A 25,735-nucleotide genomic window follows, 5' to 3' on the forward strand; every position below is an offset into this window, starting at 1 on the left:
CTGAGCATTTCTGAAACCTGTGCTCCGTGGCCTGGCGCTGGAGGGCCTCTGCAGCCTGCAGCCTGCCGCCTGCTCCCCCTGCCCTGTCCGGCCCCCAGCCCCCCTCTCACCCCAGCACGACCAACTCCCATCTCAGCTGCTCCCCTCCTGGAGCACCTGCTCCCTTCCCATGGCCTCTCAGCATCCTAGGCCCCCTTTCCAAACAGTCTGGGTCCCTTCTTGTCCACAGGAGGCCCTGCCCTCTCCTGCTCTGCTCAGTCTCTCTCTGTCCCCTGAATCTTCAGGATTTGGGGGTGTATTCCTCGGGGGCCCTCTGGCCTGCTGTTCACCTGCCCCCTGTGTGCCTGGCATTCGCTTAGGAGAAGCGCAGGAAGCAGCCTCCTGAAGTGAGGGCACTGCTCCCAACACCGGGAGGTACCCAAGCATGTGGTCAGGTGTGGGTGTCCCCACACGGATCGGAGAGGGTTACTGAGAAGCAGGTGCCATCATGGGCCACGTCTGGGTATCTAACGTCTGCGGTGGGGCATCTGTGCAGAGGTTCTGGTCCTAAAAATGAAACCTTCCTGTCCAGACACTTCCTTCGGGAGCAGGCTAAAAGCACGAGCCTTAAATGGAGGACATGAGGGTTTTGGACCGGGATGGACCTGGGCTGAATTGACCGGGAAGGAGGCCATTCCTCCACGGCTCCTGCCCTGTGCTCCCAACTTATTTAATGCCCTCGAGGTGACTGCTGACTGTGCTTTGCACCATGAGGACACCGAGGCTTAGGCAGCCTCAGGGAGCTTCAGTAAGCTTGCGCTTCTAGTAAGTGGCAGGGTTGAAAAACCACCAAAATATTTCTCCAGCCCTGGCTCTGTGCTGGGCTCCCTGGATGCTTGCAGCCATGCGACGAGGCAGATACCACTGGACACCAGTGGACAGGTGATGGGAGAGACCCCGTCAAGCCAGCAGCCTGTGCTCACACGGCCCTGAGGGAGGGGCTGGGATTGGCCCCTGGGTGTCTACTCCAGAGCCATGCCCCCCCCTTGCCATGGCCTGCACCCCCAAGCCCGCGCCCACGTCAGACACAGGACCAGGCTTCCCGCTGCCCTGGCCCTTTGCAAGGAGTGCCTTTCCATGTTGGCTCCCCAGCTGATCTCCACCTGGAAAACCCACACGTTGGCCTCTGGATCCTGGCTGGCGGTACCCAGAGGCAAGTCCATAGAAAGCTCCCGTGGGTGGCAGTGACCTTGGCAGCATGGCCACTCTGTCCTCTTGGAGGTGGGTGCTGTCCCCCACCAGCAGGTGGCCGGCAGGTGACTAAGCCCTGACCAGCCATGTGCCTGGCCTTGCTCTCCCAAGCTGGGGGTGTCATGATGTCACTCACCTTTGGGGCTGCTCCTCCCGCCCCGATGCTCCGATGCTCCAGGACTGTGACCTGGGGCCCACGGGAGGACCAGCCGGAGGACCCACCAGCCCCCTCGGCGTCCTCGGCAGCCTCTGGCTGGCTTCCCGGCACAGGAACCAGGTACACTCGACCTGATTAGACTTCAAACAGCGACACACCCAGAAGGGGAGGGCGGAGGGCGGGGTGGGGGCTCCTGTGATCTGGGATCGGCTCCTGGGGGGGAGAGGGCTACCCCAGCCTCCTGTGATTGGCTCCTGAGTCCCCGCAAGCCGGAGCTGCTCCGGCCGAGCCCTGGCAAGGGGAGATGCTGTTCTCTGGGGCTGCCCAGTGGGGGCCAGGAAGCTGAGAGCCTCTGAAACAGGCATCTGTGCAGCAAGGGCCCGGGAATGCGGGTGTGGGAGGTGCCTGGGAGGGGGGCACAGTGCAGGAGCAGGAAGACAAGGGTCTGCCTGCGGGGGAGCCTGGCGGGTGGTTAGGGGAGATGGCTCTTCTCCATAGTGGCTTTGATGACACCAGTTTGGGTATTGGCGCTGTGGGGGATCACGGGGCTCCCCTGGGGCGGAACTGGGAACTGGGATAGTGGTCTATCCAGGGACACAGCTCCAGGGCTGGGCAGGGGCTCTTGGAGGTCACCCAGGCCACCCTCCTTGGTGGTTGGCCGGGTTAGAAGGCAGGGTTGGTTTAGGCTCATGGCCAGCAGCTGTGTAGCCTGCAGAACAAGAGTGAACCTTGCTGGCCTGGGGGAGTCAGCAGCAAGGGGACCTGAGTTCCAACCCCTGTCACCTTGCCCAACGCTGGGTTCCATGGGGCCTCCCTGAAGACAGAAGGTGTGTGGGGCTGGGGTGAGGGGCCCATGGTGCCCCTTCTGTTGCAGTGGAGACACGTGCCTGCCACGTGGACAAAAACCACACCCACGGGCTCTTATTCTCCTCAGTGAAATGATTTCCTATTCCCACATTTCAGATGAGGAAACAAAGATAAATTTGCCCATGGAATTCCCTTTGTGGCTCAGTGGTTAACAAACCCGACCAAGAACCATGAGGTTGCGGGTTCGATCCCCGGCCTTGCTCAGTGGGTTAAGGATCCGGTGTTTCCGTGAGCTGTGGTGTGAAGTGGAAGAGGCAGCTCAGATCCTGGCGTTGCTTGGCTGTGGTGTAGGCCGGCAGCTACAGATCCGATTCAACCCTTAGCCTAGGAGCATCCATTTGCTGCGAGTGAGGCCCTACAAAGCAAAAAAAAAAAAAAAAAAAAAAAAGTAAAGAGAAAGATTAGTTTTCCCAAGGTCATGCAGCTCAAGGGTTAGCGCTGGGCCTGGACCAGGCAATCCGGCCCAGTGTCGCCAAGCCTGGTCGATACGTGAGAGACCCTTTCTGGTCTGGAGAGCCCGGGGTTTCCGGGCCGGGGTCCATCTGGAGCCTGGTCTCAGCCGTGCTGTGCCATCGCGCCTGCAGAGCCAGGGTGAGACCCCTCTCAGTACCGTCCCCCCGTTAGGCCACTGAGGAGGCTGAAATCTAGAGCTCAGGTGGCCCACAGCGGGCTGATGGGACCTCAGACACCAAACCAGCACCCCTGGCACGCAACTCCTTCCAAAACTTCTGCCATTTCAGAGCATCCCTCGTACCCAGTGTTTCCTGAGAGTTTCCCTTCCATGTACCCACTTCCCCCTTTATACGTGGTCCTCACGTCAATCGCTACAAAATCACAGTTTATGTGCTAATTGCATTTGATTCTAAGGCACATCAGGATAATCACGCAACTACCAGAATAAAAAGCGTTCTTTCAGGCACCGCGTCAAGTCCCCTTGCACGTGTAAGCCACACTTTGGGGACATTGGCTGGTTTCATGTCCTATCTGGAGAGGAGCCAGCTATGCCCCGACACACAGCAGCTGTCCCTTGGCGGCGGGAGCAGAGGGCCAGGTGGGGCCCAGGCTCCCGACGCCCCTGTGGTGCCCGCCCCCCAGTCTTCCCCATGCAGGAGTCCCAGGAGTCTGAGACCCAGGGCCCTGGTATGGGGGGTAGGGGTGGGGGGTGCAGGAGTGATCACCCCTAGAAGCTGGAGACAGAACTTCTACAAGGTGGCATATGGCTAAAAGATCGGGGTTTCTGGAGCCCTGAGGGTCCCCCATCTCAAAGGAGGACTCCCAGTGGAGCCCCCAGACCCTTGCCTCACAGGGCGGGGCTATGCTGTGACAGTGAGAACAGCCAGCACACAGCCAGGGTGCTTTTAAGTGTTTCAGGCACAGTAACAACTGGTTCCTCCCACAGCTCAGGGCAATGCAGTCATGGCCTCCAGGGTCCGTGGGGTGACAGGCAGAGCGGGGACCTGCCCCAGGCTGCTGCACCTGCTTCACTTGATGCAGGGCTGGCCTTCAGGAGCTGGGGTCCCTGCACCCCCTGATGAGCACTCACCATAGGCGGGGCCCCAGTGTCATCATGGACAAGCAGACTAGCTCGGACACCAAGGGCCTGGGAGGCCGAGCAGTCCAGAGGCCAGGCCATCACGCTTTCAGGCTGGCACTGCCCACCCACTCTGCTGGCTCCCGGGCCTGTGGGAGTCACCTGGCATGGAGACCACATGCTGGGCACTGGACAGTGAAGCCAGGCCCAGGCAGCTCACTTCTGCCCCTCAGTCACCTTCTAGCTCTGCCCTCTTCAGCCCTGTCTCCTAGGGCAGGGCGGTGACCCATGGCAGCTGGGTGGGGAGGTGATGCCCCCCCCTCCCAGGGCCTCCTACTGGGGCCACAAGGCCCCATGGGCAACTCGACTGGCACCCTCCCCCCTACCAGGGAACCATGTCTGGGGGCCCATCAGTGCCCTCCAAGGCCCCGCAGGGCCCACCAGTAACCACAGCCAATGCTTCTGGGGTCTAAGGCCAGAGGAGCAGGCAGCTAGCAACCTCAATAGAGAACTCAGGCCTTAGGGCCCTGGAGTCTTGGAGTAAAGCAAGCTCTTCCGGGACCCCATGAGAAGTGAACTGGGCAGTGTTGCTGGCGGAGGGGAGGGGACAGAGGCCTAGCTGCTGGTGGGACTTCGGGAAGAATCAAGACCAGTCAACCTCCAAGGCCTCGGGACCATCGGGTGGAGGCACCACCAATGCAGAGAAAAGAAATAGAAAGCCCGTTTTTGAGCAAGGATGAGTTTATTATTGCATGTGCCGATTTTGACAGGTTCTGGGGCACCTGGGGGAGGGGAAAGGGCCCAGCTGAGAGCCAGGCAGACATTCTGGGGCTGGGAGATGGAGATTCTGGAATTCACACCACCAAACTACCCCCAGGTGGTGTGGTTTTAGAGGGGCAGCTGGCAGTTCTGGACACCAGTTTGGGGTTCGGTTATCTTGATAAGCTAACGTGTCCTTGTGCCCACCTGGGCAAAGGCCACATCTCATCCAGCACCCCACTGTGGAACCCACAGGCCCGCCAAAGCACCTAGGCAGCATGTAGCTTGGCAAACCGAGAGGGTGGGAACGGAGCCAGTGCCGGTTCCTCTGCCCGGCCCGCCCGGCCCACGCAGCCCCTGCTAAGCCACCTGCCTCACGCCGGCCCCGGATCCCCCGGTCAACCCAGCCCCCTCTCCGCTGTCAACACCATCTCTGTTCCTTTCATGCCCCTCAGTACCTGCCCTCAGCTGTGAACTTGGGCACATCTTTGCAAAGTGGAAAGACCCTGGCTTGGGGCTCCACACAGGGACTCTGCTGCCACCCCAGTGATTCGGACAAAACCCCTGGGGCAGAAACTCAGTCAGATCCAACTGGGCCCCAGGTCTTTGTTTCTGCCTGGGTCCTGGACGCAGGGCTCACTGGACTGCTGGGACAGAAGGGGGTGACAGCACTGGGTTCCCGGGGCGGGGGGGGCTTGAAGCTTCTCCTGCTGTGCCCCCCACCCCCCAGAGCACCTGCTAGTTTCATTTGAGGAACGCGTGGGTTTAACAGTAAGTACCCCCTGGCTTATCTATAAGATACTGACATCAGACACTGTCCCGTCAAGGACACTGCTTAGCTGAGGTCTCGTGCCCTCTCGGGGCCACACTTACCCGTCGCTTGTGAAACACTCTCAGTTCCCTAAATCTCTTGAAATCCACAAAGTGAGAGAAATAAAGACAATTTAATGACGCTTCCTTGATTCACAGGTGATGGAAGGATGACATTTCTCTGCATGCACTGGTACAACAAAATGCAGGGACAAGTGTGACCCAGGACAGGGGCCCAGGTGCTCAGAGCCACCTCAGCCTCGGGGGCCTGTTGTCCCACCAATGCTCAGCAGCTGCCAGCCGGGGCGGGGGCACCTCTGGCTTCCTGAACTGAGCAAGGTCCTGGGCTCTGCCCACAGCGGCGGCAGCAGGAGCAAAGGGCAGGGAAGGGAAACTGGAACAGCATCCAGGTGTGCCCTGAGGGCCACAGCAGGGCTGTGGCATCTGCCCTGCCGGCAGAGCCGGTGAGGGCTGGAATGCGGCCAAGCTGGGCTGAGGAGTTGTGTCGGCAGGAAGCTGGTGGTGCCTTCCTCTCACACACTCACTTCCCAAGATCTGGAGCCGGGAAAGTGGTGACGGGGACAGCAAGGAGACAGTCGGAGCCCCCCCCCACCTCCTGGCCTGTGGCACCCCCCTCCCCCAAACCCCCAAGCAGGCAAACTGAGACCAGGGACCCAGCACGCGTCCCAGGTTAACTGGCTGAGCACATTTCTAAATAAGGGAGAAGAAAAAATGCCTCGGGCTTTAAAGGGAAGACCCAGAGGTGGCACTGAGCGGGACGGTGGCCCCAGCACCATCCGGCCCTGGCCTTGACCATGACTTGGCTGCGCCGGCCACTTAGCTGAGCATCTTGTGCCGATCGAAGACCGTCTTCCGCTGCTCCTGCACCTGCAGCTTCCACCGCTGCTGAGCGCCCTCCACGCGCTCCAGGACCGTGTTTGCCCGGGGCCCGAAGGAGGCGGCGGCCGCCACAGAGCGAGCATCCTGTTGTGGGAAGAGAAAGAAGGAAACTCGGGGTCTCAAACACCTGACATGGAAAAGGTGCCAGGAGAGCAACCCCAAAGGCTGCCCCCCGACACACACCAGGGTCCACCCGGCACTGGGCGCCTGGTAGCTAGAGGCTCAGGCCCCAGACTCACAGGATGGGGCGGGAGCCTGGAAAGGGGGTGCTCTGTCTGGCCCTGCTGCCCCTCAGGTCCATTTCTGACCCTCGAGAGGAGCACAGGGAGGGTCAGCCCCCGGCCTCCCTGGTCAGCAAACAGGGCTCAATGACGCTGTCTGGGGAAATACACCCACTGCTCCCAGGGCTGGTACCAGGCTGCAGGTGTCCCCGGCCTTGCCCGCCACCACCCAGGACAGCAGGGAGACCCTGGGGCCTGGAAGAAGAGCTGCTGGGACAGAGCAGAGAGCTTGCCCCTCGCCCCCATCCTAGAGCCCGCTCTCGGAACCCCTCAGGCTAATTCACCTCCCCCTCCCGCCCCCTCCCTAATTACCACTTCTCTGCCTCTGAAGCTCCAGAGCCCATGCATTTCCTGCAGGACCCGAACCTGATCTTCGGGGGGAATTAGAGCCGGGGGCCAGGCCCACAGCCCGGGGATTTCCTCCGCAGCTCTCCCTGCCTCTCATCTCCTGCCACATACCTCTTAAGGGATTAGCACACCTCTCTAAGCCCAGAGCCGCCCAGTAAATGCAACTCTGCTTCTAATGCCCCGAGCTGGCACGGCTTCTGTCGCCATGCAGCTGCCAGGATGGCGAGGCGAGGGGAGGCTGGCAGGCAGCTCACTGTCACCCGGAGCTCTGCCCCCCGGGAGCCCACTGTTGGCGGATGCTGCTCTGCTGGGCTGGTGAGGACCGCAGCGACAGCCTGAAGGCAGGTGCCAGCAGCGTCAGGCAGGGGTACCAAGTCAGAGTCAGGACCCCCGGGTTCTCCACCTGGGCTGTGGGGGCCACCTTCTCCTGGCCTGGGTCCCCCAGCAGCCATGTCCCTGATAGGCGACTCTTTCTCCAGGCTCCAATTTAAAAAAGCCAGTCTTCTTAGACTTTTTCCACTGTATCGTCAACAGGAATTACATTTACCAGATGATTTGGCCAGAAACGCACACTAAAAACGCCTCAGGTTGTGGCTCAGTGGTAACAAACCTGACAAGTAACCATGAGGATACAAGTTCGATCCTGGGTCTCGCTCAGTGGGTTAAGGATCCAGTGTTGCCGTGAGCTGTGGTGTAGGTCGCAGCTCAGATCTGGCGTTGCCATGGCTGTGGCATAGGCTGGCAGCTACAGCTCCGACTTGACCCCTAGCCTGGGAACCTCCATATGCTGTGGGTGTGTGGCCGTATTAAAAAATAAAATAAAAAGATTAAAAAAAAAAAAAAAACACGCTTCAGATGACACTCAGGGTGATGATGCAGGTCAACTCTCTCTGCTCCATTTCATTTTCTCAGGGCTGGTCCTGACTCACAATGGTGACTTCCTGACCCAACAGGTGAGGCCCACAACGTGAAAACATTTGCTTTATGAGGAGGACAGGCTTAAACAGAGCATATGCGTAAAATCCTCATGCACTGGCTGTCAGGGTCGGCGGCGCCCACGAGCGCTCCGTCCCCTTCCTCCCTGGCAACTCAGCACGGTGGGAAGGCGGCCGTGGAATCAAACGAACCTGACTCGGCATCTGACACCCACCGGGGCACGACCCCGGATGTCACCTGTCCTGTGGACCTGCTTCCCTACCCAGATGGAGCCTGCAGGAACATCTCCTCCAGGGACGTTGAGCACTTAGTGTTTCGTGGCGCCTGGCATGCAGCGAGCGCTCAGTTCACAGCAACAACTGTCAGCGGAAGGCCGGCGCTGGGAACTCCCAGCAGGATGAGGGGTGTGCTGGCGTCACCCCCTTTTCAGACCCGCTCCTTCTGGCTCAGGCAGCCCTGCATGGCCGTCTAGGCGGCCCACGTGGGAAGCTGCCGCCCTCCAGGACTAAACTACCCGGGGTCTGGGGGGTGGGGGTGGGGGCTTCTCTCCCTGCCCATCCCAGCTCCCACCCCTCCTGGGACCAGGGGGGCAGGCCTGGAGGTGGCGGGAAAGCGGCCCCACTCCTCCTGTGCACTGGCTGCAGAAGGAGCCGCGGGCAGTGAGATTTGGGGCAGCTGAGATGCACCACATCACTGCGGTAGCGCTTGTTCTTCCTTTGCGTAAAGTCTTGACAAACAGCTCCTAAGTGGGGCAAAGCTGCGGCTGAGAGGCTCCGAGTCCCATCGCTAATAGTCTGATTAACGGGAATTAGGGACGCCCAGAGAAGCCTCGTCTGACCGGCTCCACTGCAGGACCACTACTTCCAACCCTCCGAGCTGAGCCCCTGGGCAGTGGGATGGGTGGAGCCCGCGCCGAGCAGGAGGAAAGCCCTGGACACCGCTGGCCAGAGCAGCATAAGGAGGAGCATCCCCTGCCCAGGTGCCCTGAGGGCGCCTCAGGGTGATGCATACATTCAGGTTCCGGGAGACCAACCACCCGCTACTAGGATGTGAACCCGTGTCTCTCGAGCCTGCCCGGCACTCAAGCCTCCGGGGACAGCTGAGCCGTGCATCCCAGCCTCTGGCCTCACTCTGCCAGGGGCCGCCCGCCGTGCCTGGCCTTCCCTCCTCCGATGGTCAGGGCCCCATAGAAAGCTCTCGTTCTTAAAGCTGAGCAAACACTTGTAAAGCTGCACACCCGGCTTCACTGCAACTACACTGAGCTTAGAACTCAGAGTAAACTCAACAGCAGGGTGGCAGGTGTGGCGTGGGGACCTCAGCCCAGAACCACGACACCCCAGCCACAAGCTTCTGCACCCTCCTGCCCTGGGCTCAGAGGGGACACGGGAACTGTCCCACATCCCCTCCGTCCCCACCCCTGCCTGATGGGCTGTGGTCTGGGGACCTCCCCCCCCTCAGGCCTGGCGAGAGGGGCAGAGACAGCCAGAGCCTCATGGAAACCCTTCCTCCCGTCTTCAAAGGGCGCCACGCCTCCAACATCCAACAGCCCTGTTTGCCGTCTCTGCCCCGGCAAACACGCTGGCTTCCTCCTTTCAAAGGGCGTCTGAGCCCAGGGATTAGTCCTAATGCTGCTGGAATCCCGGGGGAGGCGGTGCCCAGCGCTCGGCCCACCGAGGCCTGCGCGCCTTCAAAGGCTGCAAGGCTTTCATCTCCCTCCCCGGGGTGGGCGAGGCCCCCCACTGCCTCGGTCCTTGGTCCCAGGGTGGCAGCTCTGGGCTGTGGGTCTGGGGATGGGGCCAAGGGGCCTCCAGCCAGGGATGTGACTGTGATGACCCCCGGATCTCACCTCTGACCCTGACTCCTGGGCGGGGGGGAGCTCTCTCCTCAAGTTCACACAGTTGCACAGGCCCAGGGCCTGACTTTCTTCCTCTTGGGGTGAGAGCTGGGCGGGGGGGGAGCCCATCCTTCTTGGGGGGAATGCCCTCATGACCACTGTGCGCCCAGAGCTGTGGCCTCAGCCTGTCAGGGGCTCCTCCCCCGGCCCCGGCCAGTGCCTCATGCCTCTCTCTCTGTGTTCTTCAGCCCTGAGAGGCCACCCCCGCCTTCCTCCCCACATAGGAGGTACCCAGGGAAGAGCAAGTCCCCACCTTGCGTCTGGGAAGGAGCCCCCAGGCATCCAGCTCCCCCACCGTCTCCTAACACCCACCCGACCCCCTGCATCCCCAGCTCTGAGTCCCGAGGGAGGAAGAGACACGGGGGCCACACAGAACCACACACTGCCCCACCCCCACCCCCCGGGCTTCACGTAATCATCGCCACTGCAGCCACTCCCCAGCCAGGGCTGCAATTACCACCTCCCCTCATCGCCCAGCGCTCAGCAGGCCGCTCCCCCCATCAGAGCTGCTATTACCGCACCTTAATAACCGGGTAGGACTCAAGGTTTCCTCTTGGACACAGACCACCCACCCGCCAGCCCCACCACCTCCCGGCCCGGCTCCACTCCACCTCTGGCCAAGCGCCTGTCAGCAGGGGGCTGGAGGCGCACACCCCACAGGGGCCAAGGGGCCATGGACGGGCCAGACCCCCTCTCTCCCCGGTTGCCCGCAGGCCTGCCCCTCCCAGCTAGGTGCTTCAGCTGAGGGCTGAGCCCCGGACCCTCTTCCTGGCAGGAACCTACCCTTCCCAGCCGTGCCCACCGTGTGGCATGCTCCCGGGGCTGACAGCCTGAGCCTGGTGCCCTAGTGACCACTCACCATCTCACCAAGGAACACATTTCCCTCCTTGCTCCCTGTGCCTCTGCTAAACCTCCCTCCCTGAACAACCACAACCCTCTCACCCCACTCCTGGCTGTGGTCCTTCTGCCCCACCCCCCCCCCCCCCCCCCCCGCCCCCGTGTGTAGAGTGGGTGAGGCTAAGCTCCCCCTACAGGCACTAGAAGGCAACTACCATGCACCTTCAGGGGCTGGATTTTTTTTCTTTTAAACTAAACATCTTTCAGTCTCTTCAACAAATTCTCTCCAGACTTGGTGAGACACTCCACGCCCAGATACCCCTGGAAACATCCAGTCCAGCTGTTCTGTCCTCCCTCCATGGATAAACTCAAGCATATCCTTGCGGCGGGCAGGCGCCGGTGCCCTCTGTCCTGTGTGGGGCCCGTCCCCAAGGCAGGAGGCGTGCTGAGCCCCGCCTGCCTGAAGACATGGAGTTTTGGGGTGACCCTCCTTGCTCACTGCTGTGTGGGGCTCATATGGTTACTCGAGGGGTGGGCTCAAGGCATGGGGCCAGGAGCCCCTGACACTGCCACCACCACTGGCCTGGGGGCCCTGCTGCCTGGCGCACGCCACCTCTCACTCCCACAAAACGCTGTCTCCACTCCTCTGTCCCACCCTAGCCTCCCCTGAAGGGCAACCCCAACATTCCAGGTGCCTCTCCAAGTGCACTGCCAACCTGACCCTGAGGGCCGAGCTCCTGAGGGTGTGGCTCCTGGCGGGCTCACCTCCCCTCTGCTTGGAACGCAGCAGTCACAGGGAGATGAATCCCCAGCCTGTGCGCCGGGGCTGCCTGCCGCCAGGTGGGGGACAACTCAGGCCATGCCCAGGCACCCGGGAGGGCACAAGGTAGCTCCCGCTGAGGAAACACAGGGGTAACGTGTTGGACACCAAACAGGAGAGCGACCTGGAGCAGGGGGGAGGGGGACGTGGGCCCCGCTCGGTGCCCAAGGATTCCGTGCATGGGCAGCGGGACTGGCGGGGTTGCACCTGGTGCCGGTACCTCGTTCTCCTCCTCGTTGTGCAGTCTCTCGGTATAGGCGTCGGGCTTTCGAATCAGAGGGTCCACCAGCATCAGGAAGGCCATGTAGAGCAGGAGGGCGCCCACCACTGACAGGTAGATGACGATGATAATCTGGGTGCGGAAGAGACGCAGCGAGCCCTGCAGACCCACCCCTGATGGCTCCTCCCCGGGCCGGCTATCCACAGCAAGCGGCTGGGCCAGGAGACCACAGGCGCAGCAAGAGCGCCAGGGAGGGCAGCGCCAGCCTGTACCTTGTGCATTGACTGCCCTGGAAGGAGGGGACCCCCTGCCCCCGGGGACACACCCCCTCCCCCACCCGGGCACAGGAACCATCAGTTCTCTGGCAGCATAAAGACGGCAGACAAGGAAGGAAGACGCCTGGTCCAGACACCACGAGATGCCCCCAGGGGCCATTTAAACACCGAACCCAACCGAGGGCAGGACGGGGTGGGAGTTTCAGTCCTGAGAAGGCGTGTCACCATCCCTGGGCAGAGAGGGACCGGCAGGTGGCCACAGTCCCTCCCATCACTCATCAGCAGGAGGCCAGCCAGGGGCAGAAGGACAATGTCACCCATCTCTTATATACCCAGATGGCCTTACAAGGAGTTGTTTCTGTTTTACAGAAAAAGCCACGTCCAGGAGGCTAATTGGATATTCCTCCACGTGCGGCCTCCAGGCACCCGAGGTAGGATTTTCTAGGACTTCAGCCTCGGTGGCCAGAAACACACCTCAGTCACTGCGGCCAAAGATGCTCCTCCGTCCATCTCCGAGGTCCCCGATGCCACACCAAGGACACTAAGCGGTGGATGTGCCTTGAACTCAGATTTGCCGGCAACACCACCAATGCCTTTTCTGCTCCCCCAAACCTGACCATCCCTGGCTTCTGATCCTTGCTTGGCGTGGATCTGACTGTGACGTAGGACAAGCTCAGGCCAGAGCCAAGTCCAGCTAAACCACGTCCCCCGTGATTGCGGCATCTTTAGACAGAGGAAAGGATCAGACCTCTTTCCTGCACCCCAGGAGGTGGCGGGGGGAATCCGGTGGAGTCCCTAACTGCATGAAGTTGGTGGCAGGGGAGGGGTCTTAGGGACGAGGACCTGAGGGAACCTGGGGATTAAGAAGTGTGTCTGATGAGGGCCTCAGGGTGGGAAGCCCCTTCCCTGCCAAATGGGTGAGGCAACATCTGGCTCAGAATTTAAGGTCTTGGGCACCTGGTCCCCCCAAGGAGGGGATGGGAGGGTGGACACAGGCAAGCGCTTCTACCTCGGCGGGGAGTGTGGACCACCCTGGGACAAGTGAGTGCCAGCTCCTTAGTCCAGGCAGGGGGGACAGTGTTGAGGACCAAAGCCCCTCCAAACAGCCTCAAAAAGGAAGCCGGGCCATGGGCTCAGCAGTGGCACTAAATTCCTGGGAGTTCTTTCCAGACCCTTCTTCACAGGACACGCAGAAACAAGCTTAAAAGCTGGACCAGGAAGGGCTTCTGTTCGACATCAGTAAGCACAGCCTGCTCACTGTGATTAGAGGACACAGGGGGGACAACCTGCTAGAGTGTGGCCCAGGCGAGCCCTGCTGGAGGGATTAGGCCCCTCCCATCCTCACTCCATGCTGGTGCCCATCCTACCACCTCCGCTGAAGTCACCCCATGAAGATCCTGGGAACGAGGCTCAGGGAAAGGAAAGGGGGGACCCGTCCGGCCAGGCCTGCAACTCTGCACAGCATCTCATGGGAGTCTGGTGTCGCTCTGGAAGCTTTACCAGACTGAAAGCTCCAGAGGGCAGGCGACCTGCGCTCCCAGCATCCTGCACAGTGCCAGGAACACAGCACCGAAACAGTCAGGACAGAGGGGAGCGCAAAAAAGGCAAAGTGGAGGAAAGGGGTCTCCAGCTCGCCTTCCAGGTTTCCCCTGCAAGTGGGAGGATGTCAGGGGAGGGCGGCTCCAACAGGGGGCGGGAAGAGGATCCCTGTGGGTGTCCAAGCCAGCCTGTGAGCCAGCCCCATAGCCACAAGTAATGGTGCAGGACGGTGGAGTAGGGCGGGGCTGTACAGGCCACAGCCCTGCAGGGCGAGGGGCGGGGCGAGGGGCGGGGCGCCCGGGCACCTTGATGGTGGTGGTGCTCCGCTCCTCGTACTTGCACTCGCACAGCAGGCAGTAGGCCTCCACGTCGTGGCCCGGCACCGGCATGGGCTCCACCACATGCAGGCAGTTGCTGCAACAGAGAGAGGGCTGTGGAGGTGGGCTGGAGGCTCCCCAAGGAGGGGAGGGCCTGACCCTCCACCCGCTTGCCCCACCCTGCAAAACTTGCAAACTGCACCCACAAGGCCCCCAAGTCCTGCCCTCAGCTGCCTGCCCCCAGCCCTCCATGGCTCATCTACTCAGAGTCCATGCAGAAGTCTCAGGGGAGCGCCTCTAGTCAGGACCCCTCCTCCCCTCCATCCTGGCCTGACCCACCCAAGTGAGCCCCACAGTCTCGAGCTCCACCCTACCCACCCCAGTCGGGCGCGACCGTCCCCTCCTGTGACCAGGTCCCACGGAACCATCTCTGACCCCGCCCTCCTCTCAGCTGGTTCTGCAGCCCACTGTCCTTGTTTCTTGGTGGTCCCGGCCCAGGCCCTGTGCCTGGGCCTGTCTCCTCTGCGAGCTGCAGGGGTGGTGCCAGATGTCCCTCCAGTCCCTCCAGCCCCTCCAGCTCTGACCCGAATCCCTGAAATCACTCAGCTGCCCCAGGGCCCCTCTGGCTGGGCATTTTCCTGCTCTGGGGTCATCTCTGTAGCTCATCTCCTCAGGGGACCCACCATCAGGGTGAAGGTCTCAGGGTTCCTGTCCCTCACAGGCACGTGCATGAGATGGCAGAGGCCCTGCAACACGGGAACAGGACCTGTGTGCTCAGCTGCCCTGGCTTCACCCCAAAGTTGCGGGGCCATGGAGAAGAAGCCTGAGGACACGGCTGGTCTCCATGGGGCCTGGCACCAAGGTCAAGATCGTAGGGCCACACCTGTCCCCTAAGGGGCCCCAGGCGGCCTGCGATGCCTCCCCTCCCTGTTGGGCAGTCACTGGGTCCGGGGGTCTTAGGTCCCAGGCTGTTTCTATCTGCTGCCCTTAACGGAACCATTCATCAGCCAGTGCCCTAACACTGCCCTCTCAGAAGGCGGTAAAGCACAGCCTGAGAGGCCGGGGTAGGGCTCTGTCCGCCCATCTCTGTGCCTGGGCTGTCAGATCCGAGTCTAACCCCAAGGCAGAGACAGTGCGGGCAAAGTATGCTGATGCTGCAGGACATAGCCAGTGCAGGGAAAGCGAGCTGATGCTGCCGGTGTAGACAGTGCGGGGAAAGGGTGCTGATGCTGCAGGATGCAGACAGTGCGGGTGGGGTGGGGGGGTGCTGATGCCATGGGATGTGGCCCTGTTACCTGGTGTGTGGCTGGGACACCCCACCCATCACCTTCTTCCTGAGCTATCTAAACTATAACCACAAGGTACAAGGAGGTCACTCACAAGACCCCAAGTATTAGGGCTCTGTGACCCCATCAGGACTGGCAAAGACAGAGGGAGTGCTGTGGGGGAGCTCGAGTGAGCATTCAGGGCTGCGATGTAAGCCGGCTTCTAATCAGGCGTAATTGTGCACATAACTAGTAACATCGGCTGATGTTTATGCAGCTCTTGCTCCGTGCCAGGAACTGTTCCAAGCGCTATGCTCACCTGCACGGGCGTTGCACAAGCGTGCACTGAACACACACACACTCAAAATACTGCTGCTATTTTACAGATGAGCAAACTGAATACACTGAGGATTAAGTAACTTTGTGTCACAAGGAATGAGGCACAAAGCCAGATGTGAAGCCAGATGTGAAGCCAAGCAAGCCGGATCTGGAGTCTGCAACTAACCAGACCGGCTCTTGGAAATCACACCCTCAGACTATCTCAGAGTCGGACAAGTTCAAAAACCCCCCAAGTGCTGCTCTGGACCAACAGCCTCAGAATCACTTATTTAAGAAAAGGGTACTGGGAGTTCTCATCGTGGCTCAGAGGAAAACGAATCTGACTAGCATCCATGAGGACACAGGTTTGATCCCTGGCCTCGCTCAGTGGGTTAAGGATCCGGCATGGCCGTGAGCTGTGGTGGAGGTCACAGATGCGGCTCAGATCCCCTGCTGCTGTGGCTGTGGTGTAGGCCAGCAGCTGCAGCTCCGATTCCACCCCTAGCCTGGGAACCTTCATGTGCCAAGAGCGCGGCCCTACAAAAACAGAAAAAGGATGCTGCCGTGCCCCCCCCACCCCAACTGAATCAAAATCTTGGAGGAGAGGGGACCTAATGTACAGTGTGCTGACCGCAGTTAACAATATGCATCACACATCTGAAAGCTGCTAACAGAGTAGACGGTAACGTTCTCACCACCGCACACCCACCGGGTAACTACATAAGGTGATGGAGCTATTAACTAACCCGACTTCACAACACACACATGCGTCAGTCATTGCACCGTCCACCCTAACCTTACACGATGTTACCTGTAATGTACCTCAATAAAGCTGGGGAAGACAACAAGAAGAACCCCCAAATCATGGGAAACTCTCATCTCAAAGCTCACCTGATGATCCTGATCTCATGAGAGCAGAGGCAACACTGACTAGGTCCCCCCCACCGCACGGGAGGCTAACCTACCCACAGTGACCAGATTGGGCTACACCCTGCCTGTGCTCAGACCCCTCCAAGGACGAGGCGCCCCGGCTCCTAAAACAGCCTGGAAAGTACCTGTTCCACTCACACATCTGTCTGCCTGGAGCTCGCACCCACTGGCCGCAATCCTACACCCAAACCACACAGGGTGGGCACCTTGCGGCGTGCCAGCCCCTCTCCCCTGTGCCCCCAAGCCCTCTCCTTTTCAGAGGACTGTTCCTTAGACCATTCCTTCCAGGAAAGCATGTTGACGCTGCCCTTGGGCAAGCTGATCTCCTTTCCCTGAATGAATTTTTTGAATGGTTCTCTCTCCTGTGAAGCGAGGCATTCGGAAATGAATTTGGGACTCCAGGAGTATAATTGAAATTCTCTTTGGGCCTCAGTCTCTGCACTCATAAAATGGGACCACAGCCCATCCCACTGCCTTACAAGGTGGTTATGAGGTTGGCACCAAACTGACACGTGAAATGGAGCTTTGCCAAAGTGTCAAGTAAGCAGAAGCTCCCACAGTATGTGGCCCTCATACCCACCTCTCCCGACTTCTCTGGTGCCCTTTTGCGGATGTGAACAAACACCCGGGTCAAAGCAAAAGTACAAAACCCATTCCTCGGACCAGGAACCCCTAAGCTGGTATTCAGAACATCTGGATCCTATTTCTAATTGGTTGCGTGACTAGGGACAAAATATTCTTTTGTAAGATTCTCCATGGAAATGGGAGAGTAAGCTTAACCTGCAGAGGTCCAAGAACCCCCGTCAACACCCACAACTTCAAGGGTCAGTCTGGGCAATGTCTTACCAGTCCTTCTGTGACACATTCTGGTTATAAATGTGTCCACTGATGTTTCTATACGGTGGGCAGATGCATTTGCACCGGATATCTTCAGAACTCTGCAAGAGAAAGCACCGGTCAGGTAGCCGGGGGCCCAGGATACAAGCTCTAGCAAGACTCAACTTTCGGTTCCCTGTTTCACAAGCTGACCATATGAATGATCTTTTTTTTCTGCCTTTTAGGGCTGCACCCAAGGCATACGGAGGTTCCCAGGCTAGGGGTCAAATAGGAGCTACAGCTCTTGGCTTACACCACAGCCACAGCAATGCAGGATCCGAGCCGTGTCTGCAACCTACACCACGCTCATGGCAATGCTGGATCCTTTAGCCACTGAGCGAGGCCAGGGATTGAACCTGCATCCTCATGGATCCTAGTCGGGTTCGTTAATGGCTGAGCCACAAAGACAACTCCCCATATGAATGATCATGACCTTTGTCCATCCCCAAGTTCAGCTGGAATAACCCCTGTAGGAAGGATGCTACCACATAGGGTCCTGTAGAAACTGTCCAGGAGGGCAAATGAGACTCAGGGAAAGCTGACTACAAGGGCTGCCATGCTCAGGTAGACGGTGCTGGGAGAAGGGCAAGCGAGGTGACAGTCCTCGGCCCTGGGCCTCACACTGCTGTGTGTCCCTGGATCTAACAGTCTTGGTAGCTAGCCTTGTCCCACAACCCCACCTCCAACTTCCTAGGTGAGCTTCAGGGAAAGAAAAGGTGGGGGTGAACCCGAAAACGTGGACGTTTCCATGGACACCCTCTGGAAGTCCTCCCTCTGGGGAAGGGTCAGTTAAGACACAACTTCCATTCCAATTAGGAATTCCTCAGAGGAAGTGGAAACCAATCTTTAGACTCAGTCTGATGCGGTCTTGAAGGTCTTCAGAATCTTGAATTCCACAGACCTGCCCCCATCCAGCTCCTGGCCATTTACAGGAAACTAAGGCAAAGAAGTATCTCCAGGGAAGCCCCCCCCCCCCCATCCTGGATCCATGCAGACCTCACCCCCAGTCACAGCCATGCACTTCTTACACCGCTCAAAGCTCACCACCCCTAGGTCACCCAGAAGCAAAGGAAGGTAAGGAAAACTTAGACTTCCCCAAACACAGAACCCAGGCTGGAATTCTACCTGGGGCATGGGCGGGCCAAATCAGACCAGCGCGCAGCAGACCACCCCTCTCCCCGGCTCGGCTCTCTGGGAGGCCTGCAGTCTAGGGCCGCCAGAACACCCCCAACAGGGCCCACAGGGGAGTGAGAAGCCGGGAAGCAGCAGCACCTCCCCCCATGGCGGCTCCTTGCCCCCCACACACCTTGTTGGCTTGGGCTGGGGGCACCAGCAGACTCGCGACCACCGCCACCAAACACAGCAGCTTCATGCTTCTCAGGCCTGGGGGGGCCGGCAAGACTGCACACCTGGAAAAGAAATACGGAAGCAGAGAAGGGGCGGATGGCCACGCGGCACACTCAGCCCCAAACCGCCCCGCTCCGGTGCAGGAAAGCGGTGGGAGCTGGGCCCGGGGTCCAGAGCCTTCCTAGCCCGGTCGGCGAAGACCACTTCCATCTACCCTAGACCTCGGGCTCCCACTGCCCACATGGAACGCCCGGCAGCGGGACCTCCTGGGCGGGGCCATGGGCCCTGGGTACCCGAAACGAGCCTGAGACCCCCGCCTCGCGTCCCTCCGCCCTCCGCCATAGCCGCCCGCAGTTCCTCCAGCTCGGGCCTAGGAGAACTCCGGGCGCGGAGTCCAGGAACCTCGACCCCACCGCCAGGTCGCGATGGATCCCAGAGCCCCCGCGACCCCTAAGACCCCTGCACCCCTCCCCCAACGCACGTAGCTAACCTGCGATCCCCGCCGCAGCGGCACAAGACCCGACTGGCCCCGCCCCTCCCGCTTCTATTGGTTGCCGGAGCGGCCGCTCAGCGCTACCTGGTTGTCTCCAAGGCAACGAGGCCCGCCTCCGCGAGGGCGCTGAGGCTCCGCGCAAGGGAGAGGGAGGTATTTCTCAACCCCACCAGACGGGAAAAGGGAGCGTCAGCCAAGCGAGCGAAAAACCGGTAGGGTCTGGTTTCCGTTAGGCTGCAGAACCCCACTGCGAAGCTCGCCCCGTCCTCATATTTAAAACCCAGGGTTTTGGAGGGAGCTTAAGCTAGTCAATCTTGTCTTTTTAAAGAGAAAGCACTTAGTAAACAATAAAGCCGATAACCACAACACGATAAAAGCAGACTAAAGGGCTCTGTCCTCATTCATAATGTGAAAATGTTATTTGGTGTCAGATCTTTGCTGCAGAGGGCGGCCCCACCTCCCCCCAACCCCCCACCCCAACCCCGGCCGCCAGGAGGAGGAATAGGGGCGGCTAGGGGCCCGTAAAGAGTGCAACCCTGCAGGCCCAGCCTGGTCCCCCTGCCTGGGTGCTGGTCTGGACCCGTCAGGTAGGGGCAGGATGTGCGGGGCGGCGGGGGCTGTCCGGGTCGCTGAGAGGCAGGAGCGAGCTCGTTACAGCTGCAAATGAAAGAGTCTTCAGGGCTTCGACCCTGTGAGGCCACATGGGCTTTGGTCCTGCTCTGCCATTAAGCAGTGGTGTTGCCTGGAAAAGACACCTCCCCTGTTCTGTGCCCATTTCCTTGTCTGTGAAATGAGTTAGCTGGATGCTGCGGTCCCTTTCAGTCCATACTCCGGGATCCCTGGGGTGAGGTGGGGGCTTGACATGGCCTGCAGCCCTCATGGGGCCAGTGGCCAGTGGTGGGCACTTCCTGTGGGCATGGTTGGGCTTGTGTTGGGCCTTCCTACTGACATGTCTCCTTCCCTGCACCCTCATCACCTGCAGAGTCCCTGTGGAATTAGAGTCAGCCAGGCAGGAGGATGGGCAGGAGGTGGGGGGAGCACTACGGTGTGACACAAGCTCACAGGCTTTGGAGCTAGGATGGCCAGGGCACCAAGCCTGGCTCCTCCCTTCCTAGTTGTGAGAATTTGGGTGGTTGGCTTATCCTTTAGGGAGCCTCAGTTTCCACATCCATAAATGGGTATGATGTGATCAAAGCACCTGGACCACTGGGGGGGGGCATCTATCAATGGAGACCTTACCTCATTTTGGAGGTTAGAGTGACTGCTTTGGGGAGCAGGCTGGGGCAGAAGGGGCAGTTCAGGCACTGGAAAAAGACCCTCCCCCCTCATCTACCTCCCATGTGAAGGTGGGGACTTTCTTAGGGACAGAAGAATGGGGCTGAGTCTCGGTCACCTCCAGTGCACGGTCCTCTGACACCCAGGGCTCAAGGTACCAGGGCCTGTCTCACCACCTTCCCCATCAAACGGAAGCCAGGCCTCCCAGGTTCCTTTCTGGCCATCATCCTGCATTTCTCAGGTCCCAGACTGTGTCAAATTATCTCTGACTCTGCTGTCTCCTTTCTGCACATCTAGTCTATCCCAGTGACCCCCAGAGACAGCGGTCATCACCCTGCCAGCATCCTGAACTCCACTGTCCTCTGCTTCCATCCCCGTCTTCCAATTCTGTCTTCAGCACGTGGTCAATCACTGCTCTCTAACCCTGGGAGCGCCCTGTCCCATCAACTCTGGACACCTCGGCCCGGCACCTGAGACCTGGCTGCCATCTCTGCCCCATCTCTGCATCCCCCGCATTTGGCTTTGCTCCTCCAGTCCTCTGGCAGGATGTTGTCACCCTTTCAGCCTGCATTCTTTCCAATCTGTGCCCCAAGCACTTCTCTTCCAGATACTTTTCCCAAGTAGCCCTACCTGTCCCAGGGCTCCTTGTTCCCACACCTGCTCCATATGCCCTGTGTTTAAGAGGTGTGCCATTGAGATGAGTCTGAACCTCTTTATTCAATCCAGTTCCACAAGTGGGTGCTGTCCAGATGCTCCCAGGGGCCCACAGTAAACAAGCCACATGGGAACCCTGCTTTCACGAGGTGTCTTATAGAGAAGACACGTGGCCAAAATGGAATCGAATACACTGATGCGTCATAGAGGAGTTTCCTCACTAAAATGTTTTGGGGGCCCTCTGCACCCCACACTGTGCTAATTGCTAGGACGTATTGGTGGACAAGACAGACTCTGTCCCTGCTGTTGTGAAACTTGAAGTTATCACAGGAAAATGGCACATCAACAAGCAGTGACAATGCAGGGTGCTAGAAACTTCGAAGGGGAAGCCCATAGGAAACCCAGACCGAGGGCGAGGGCAGCCCAGGTGGTAGAGAGAACGCCTTGAGGGTTGTGGAGGCTGGAGTTTCCCTTGGGGTTCAGAAGGTTAAGAACCTGACATAGTGTCTGTGAGGATGTGGGTTCCATCCCTGACCTCTCTCAGTGGGTTAAAGATCCGGTGTTGTCACAAGCTGTGTAGCTGATGCAGCTTCAGATTCGACCTGCAGCCCAGGAACTTCATGTGCCACAGGTGTGGCCATAAAAAGAAAAAAAAAAAAAAAAGAAAAAAAGAAAAAGAAAAAGAAAAAGAAATGAGGGGGCTACCTGAGCTGGGACAGTGTGGGGCAGAATAATGTGTCATCTTCCCAACCCCCCTGCATGTGCTTATCCTAAACCTGGAACCTGTGAATGTGTCACCTTAAGTGGCAAAAAGGACTTCTGCAGAAGTGATTCAGTGCAAGCCGTTGGGATGGTGAGAGGATTCTGGGTTTTCTGGGTGGGCCCAGTCTAATGAGACGAGTCTTTATTTATTTTTTATTTTTTCAGGGCTGTACCCGCGGCATATGGAAGTTCCCAGGCTAGGAGTCGAATCAGAGCTATAGCCACCAGCCTACACCACATCCACAGCATCACCCCATCCAATCCGCATCAATGACCTACACTACAGGTTCTAGCAACGCTGGATCCTTAACCCACTGATCGAGGCCAGGGATACTAGTCAGGTTCTTAACCCACTGAGCCACAAAAGGAACTCCAAAACGACACTATTTTAGAAAAACAAAAGTTACAAGAAAAACTATTAGACTCTAGGGCTAAAAAAAGCACTCAGAAGCTTGGCCCCAAAGGCAGAATATGTCAAAGAAAAAATGATGGGAGTTCCCATCATGGCTCAGGGGTTATCAAACCTGTCTAGCATCCATGAGGACGGGGGTTCCATCCCTGGCCTCGCTCAGTAGCTTAAGGATCCAGTGTTGCCATGAGCTGTGGGGTAGATCACAGATGATGCTTGGATCCTGTGTGCTGTGGCTGTGGTGTCGGCCAGCAGCTGTAGCTCCGATTCGACCCCTAGCCTGGGAACCTCCATATGCCTCGGGTGCGGCCCTAAAAAGACCAACAAGAAAAAGAAAAAAATGATGAAACTGGACTTCATCAAAATGAGAACGTATGCTCTGCTAAAGATTCTGTTCAGGGAACGATGTGCAAATCACTTCTCCAACAAAGGACTAGTATCTGGAATCTATCAAGAACTTCCAAGCCTCAGAGTACAAAAAAAAAAAAAAAAAAAAAAAAAGAAAAGAAAAATCCAGTTAGAAGATGGGCAGAAGGGAAGGAGACAGATCACTCTGAGCTGGGTGTACAGATGGCAGACAAGTCCGTGGAAAGGTGCATGAGATCCCCAGCCATTACCTTGAACTTGACAAGCCACCCCTGAAGGGTTGCATCCTGTGTGGTTCCATTTACAGAACACTCTTGAAATGGCCAAATTATAGAAATGGAGAAGGGGAGTTCCCGTCGTGGCGCAGTGGTTAACGAATCCGACTAGGAACCATGAGGTTGCGGGTTCGGTCCCTGCCCTTGCTCAGTGGGTTAAGGATCCGGCATTGCTGTGAGCTGCGGTGTAGGTTGCAGACGTGGCTCGGATCCCGCGTTGCTGTGGCTCTGGCTAGGCCAGTGGCTACAGCTTGATTGGACCCCTAACCTGGGAACCTCCATATGCCGCAGGAGCAGCCCAAGAAATAGCACAAAAAAGACCAAAAAAAAAAAAAAAAAAAAAAAAAAGAAGAAGAAAAGAAAGAAATGGAGAAGGGATTGGTGATTTCCAGGTATTAAGGAGGGCGTGTCGGTAGGAGGCAACCTGAGGGGTCCTTCCAGGGATGAAAATGTTCCGTGACAATTTCGGTATCAATGCATTAAGGTTAACATCTTTTTTTGTTTGTTTGTCTGTTTTTGGTCTTTTTAGGGCCATACCTGCAGCATAGGGAAGTTCCCAGGCTAGAGGGTCCATTCAGAGCTGCTGCTGCCGGCCGACACCACAGCCACAGCAACAGGAGATCTGAGCCAGGTCTGCGACCTACCGCACAGCTCAGGGCAACACTGGATCCTTAACCCACTGAGCGAGGCCAGGGATCGAACCTGCGTCCTCATGGCTGCTAGTCAGATTCGTTTCCGCTGAGCCATGACGGGAACTCCCAGGCTAGCATCTCGGGTGTGATAGTGTATTGTTTCATAAGATGCTAGCAATGTGGGAAACTGCATAATAAGTGTAGGGGGTCTCTGTGTATTATTTCTTATAATGACACAGGACACAGGAATCTACTTATCTCCAAACAGAAAGCTTCATTTTTTTTAAAAAAAAGCCCACTTGAATTAGTCAAGATGCTAACAAAATATATATTAGAAACGTAACTCAAATGTGCTTAAATTAGTAAGCTACACCATATAAAGTGGCCAATATATGACTGCTTTGGGCCTAAAGAATGACAGTTTCGGAGTTCCCATCGTGGTGCAGTGGTTAACGAATCCAACTAGGAACTGTGAGGTTGCGGGTTCGATCCCTGGCCTTGCTCAGTGGTTTAAGGATCCGGCGTTGCTGTGAGCTGTGGTGTAGGTTGCAGACGCAGCTTGGATCCCTCATTGCTGTGTCTCTGGTGTAGGCTGGTGGCTACAGCTCCGATTCAACCCCTAGCCTGGGAACCTCCTATGCCATGGGAGCGGCCCAAGAAATGGCAAAAAGACAAACAAACAAACAAAAATGACAATTTCACAAGGCTTAACGTAAAACAAGAGGACTATATTAACTCACATACCTGGGAAGCTCACGTTAAGAGCCGATCAAGGCAACGCCGGATCCTTAACCCACTGAGCGAGGCCAGGGGTCGACCCTGTATCCTCAAGGAGACCACGTCGAGTTCTTAACCCAATGAGTCACCGTAGTTGGATCCTTAACCCATGTGCCACAGCAGGAACTCTAAAAGTAAATTTTCTTGTTTAATTTTTTTTCTTTTAATAAACATGGGTCACATTTGATCACTTCTTGAGAGAAAATACATGTAGTCATTACTACCACTATAATATTTAGGAAAGACGGAAGTCCTGATCGGCCTGAGGTCTGCCACACTTCTCAAAAGGCCTTTTTCATAAAGTTGTATGTGTACCTTAGAGATGGAGGGAGGGACAGGCCTGCCATAGGGGCCACGTGTGTGATGCTCACGGCAGACACGCAAGGAGGGAGCAGACCCTCAGACACAGCCTGTAGTTTCTGCTGAAGGGAATTCTTTTTTTTTTGTCATTTCGAAAAGGGCTGCACCAATCCGAGCTGTAGCCGCCGGCCTACGCCACAGCCCCAGGAACGCAGGATCCGAGCCGCATCTGTGACCTATACCACAGCTCAGGGCAACGCGGGATCCCCAACCCACCAAGCAAGGCCAGGGATGGAATCTGAAACCCCATGGTTCCCAGTCGGATTCCTTAACCACTGAGCCATGACAGGAACTCAAGGAATTCTTTTTACTTCATTCACTTGCGTTGCCAAATAGCATTGCATCATAGAATATTCCACAATTTGCCTATCCATTCTGTTGTAGGTGAGAATTTGGGGTGTTTCCTGATGGGGGCTGTCGGGAGCAGAGCCGAAATGACGGCAGAAGTCTCAGGGGACCGGTGCTCTCCTCTATCCTGGTCAAGGGCCTGGGAGTGGAGCTGCTGGGCTGTGGAGACTTCACACATTTAACTTCAGTCCATTCTTCCTTCCAGCTTGGAGTTCCTGCGGGGCGGGGTGGGGGGAGGTGTCCAATCGCCTTCTGGGCGTGGTTAGAGGATCTGCTGGGCGTGGTTAGAGGATCTGCTGGGCGTGGTTAGAGGATCTGGAGTTGCTTCAGCTGTGCTGGGGTTGCAGCTTTCATGTGCGCAGGGGGTCTTTTCTTTTTTCGTCTTTTTTGGGGGGCGGGGTTAGGGCTGCACCTATGGCATATGGAGGTTCCCAGGCTAGGGGTCGAATCGGAGCTGTAGCTGACGGCCTACACCGCAGCCACAGCAACACCAGATCCAAGCTGACTCTGAGACCTCCACCACAGCCCCTCGGCAATGCCGGATCCTTAACCCACTGAGCAAGGCCAGGGATCGAAACCCACGTGCTCATGGATACTCATCGGGTTTGTTAACCACTGAGCCACAACGGGAACTCCATATGCCCGGAAACTTCCATTTGCCGCAAGTGCAGGCAAAATAAAAAAATTAAATAAAAATAAAAAAATATTACCACTTCGACAAATTGGATGTGTCAATTTCCCCCCCATCAGGGTATGAGGCTTCCAGATGACCTGTGTCCTTGCCCCAGGCCTGTCACATAAGATCGAGTCGGATTACAGAGGTGCATTTGCAGGGGGGGGAATAGGCGCAATCTTCAGAGGGGGACTCCATCAAATCTGAGAGATGGCTGAAGAACAGGCGTAAGAGGGCAAAAGCTAGAGCACCCC

General features: G+C 57.8%; 1 protein-coding gene across 6 annotated transcripts in view; it reads right to left on the minus strand.

The window, feature by feature from the left end:
* Positions 1–4,508: 4,508 nt before the first annotated feature.
* The window catches only part of TMEM9 (transmembrane protein 9), a 28,338-nt gene continuing 7,111 nt past the window's right edge, over positions 4,509–25,735 (minus strand). For 4 of the 6 annotated variants that reach the window (XM_084980747.1, XM_084980745.1, XM_084980746.1 and 1 more), the window contains 6 exons: positions 24,068–24,228; positions 18,417–18,519; positions 17,081–17,172; positions 13,710–13,818; positions 11,591–11,722; positions 4,509–6,338 (listed from right to left, as the gene is read on the minus strand). In XM_084980747.1, coding sequence (XP_084836873.1) covers positions 6,192–6,338; positions 11,591–11,722; positions 13,710–13,818; positions 17,081–17,172; positions 18,417–18,482 — 546 coding nt within the window. In that variant the 5' untranslated portion in view covers positions 18,483–18,519; positions 24,068–24,228 and the 3' untranslated portion in view covers positions 4,509–6,191. The other 2 variants (XM_003357666.5, XM_084980744.1) reach the window with 2 other exon arrangements.

The sequence above is a fragment of the Sus scrofa genome, chromosome 10 (genome assembly GCF_054392235.1).
Source record: "Sus scrofa isolate SSC_HxYL_T2T_F1_AM1 chromosome 10, Sscrofa_HxYL_maternal_Yorkshire_Landrace_v2.0, whole genome shotgun sequence".
Taxonomy (NCBI): domain Eukaryota; kingdom Metazoa; phylum Chordata; class Mammalia; order Artiodactyla; family Suidae; genus Sus; species Sus scrofa.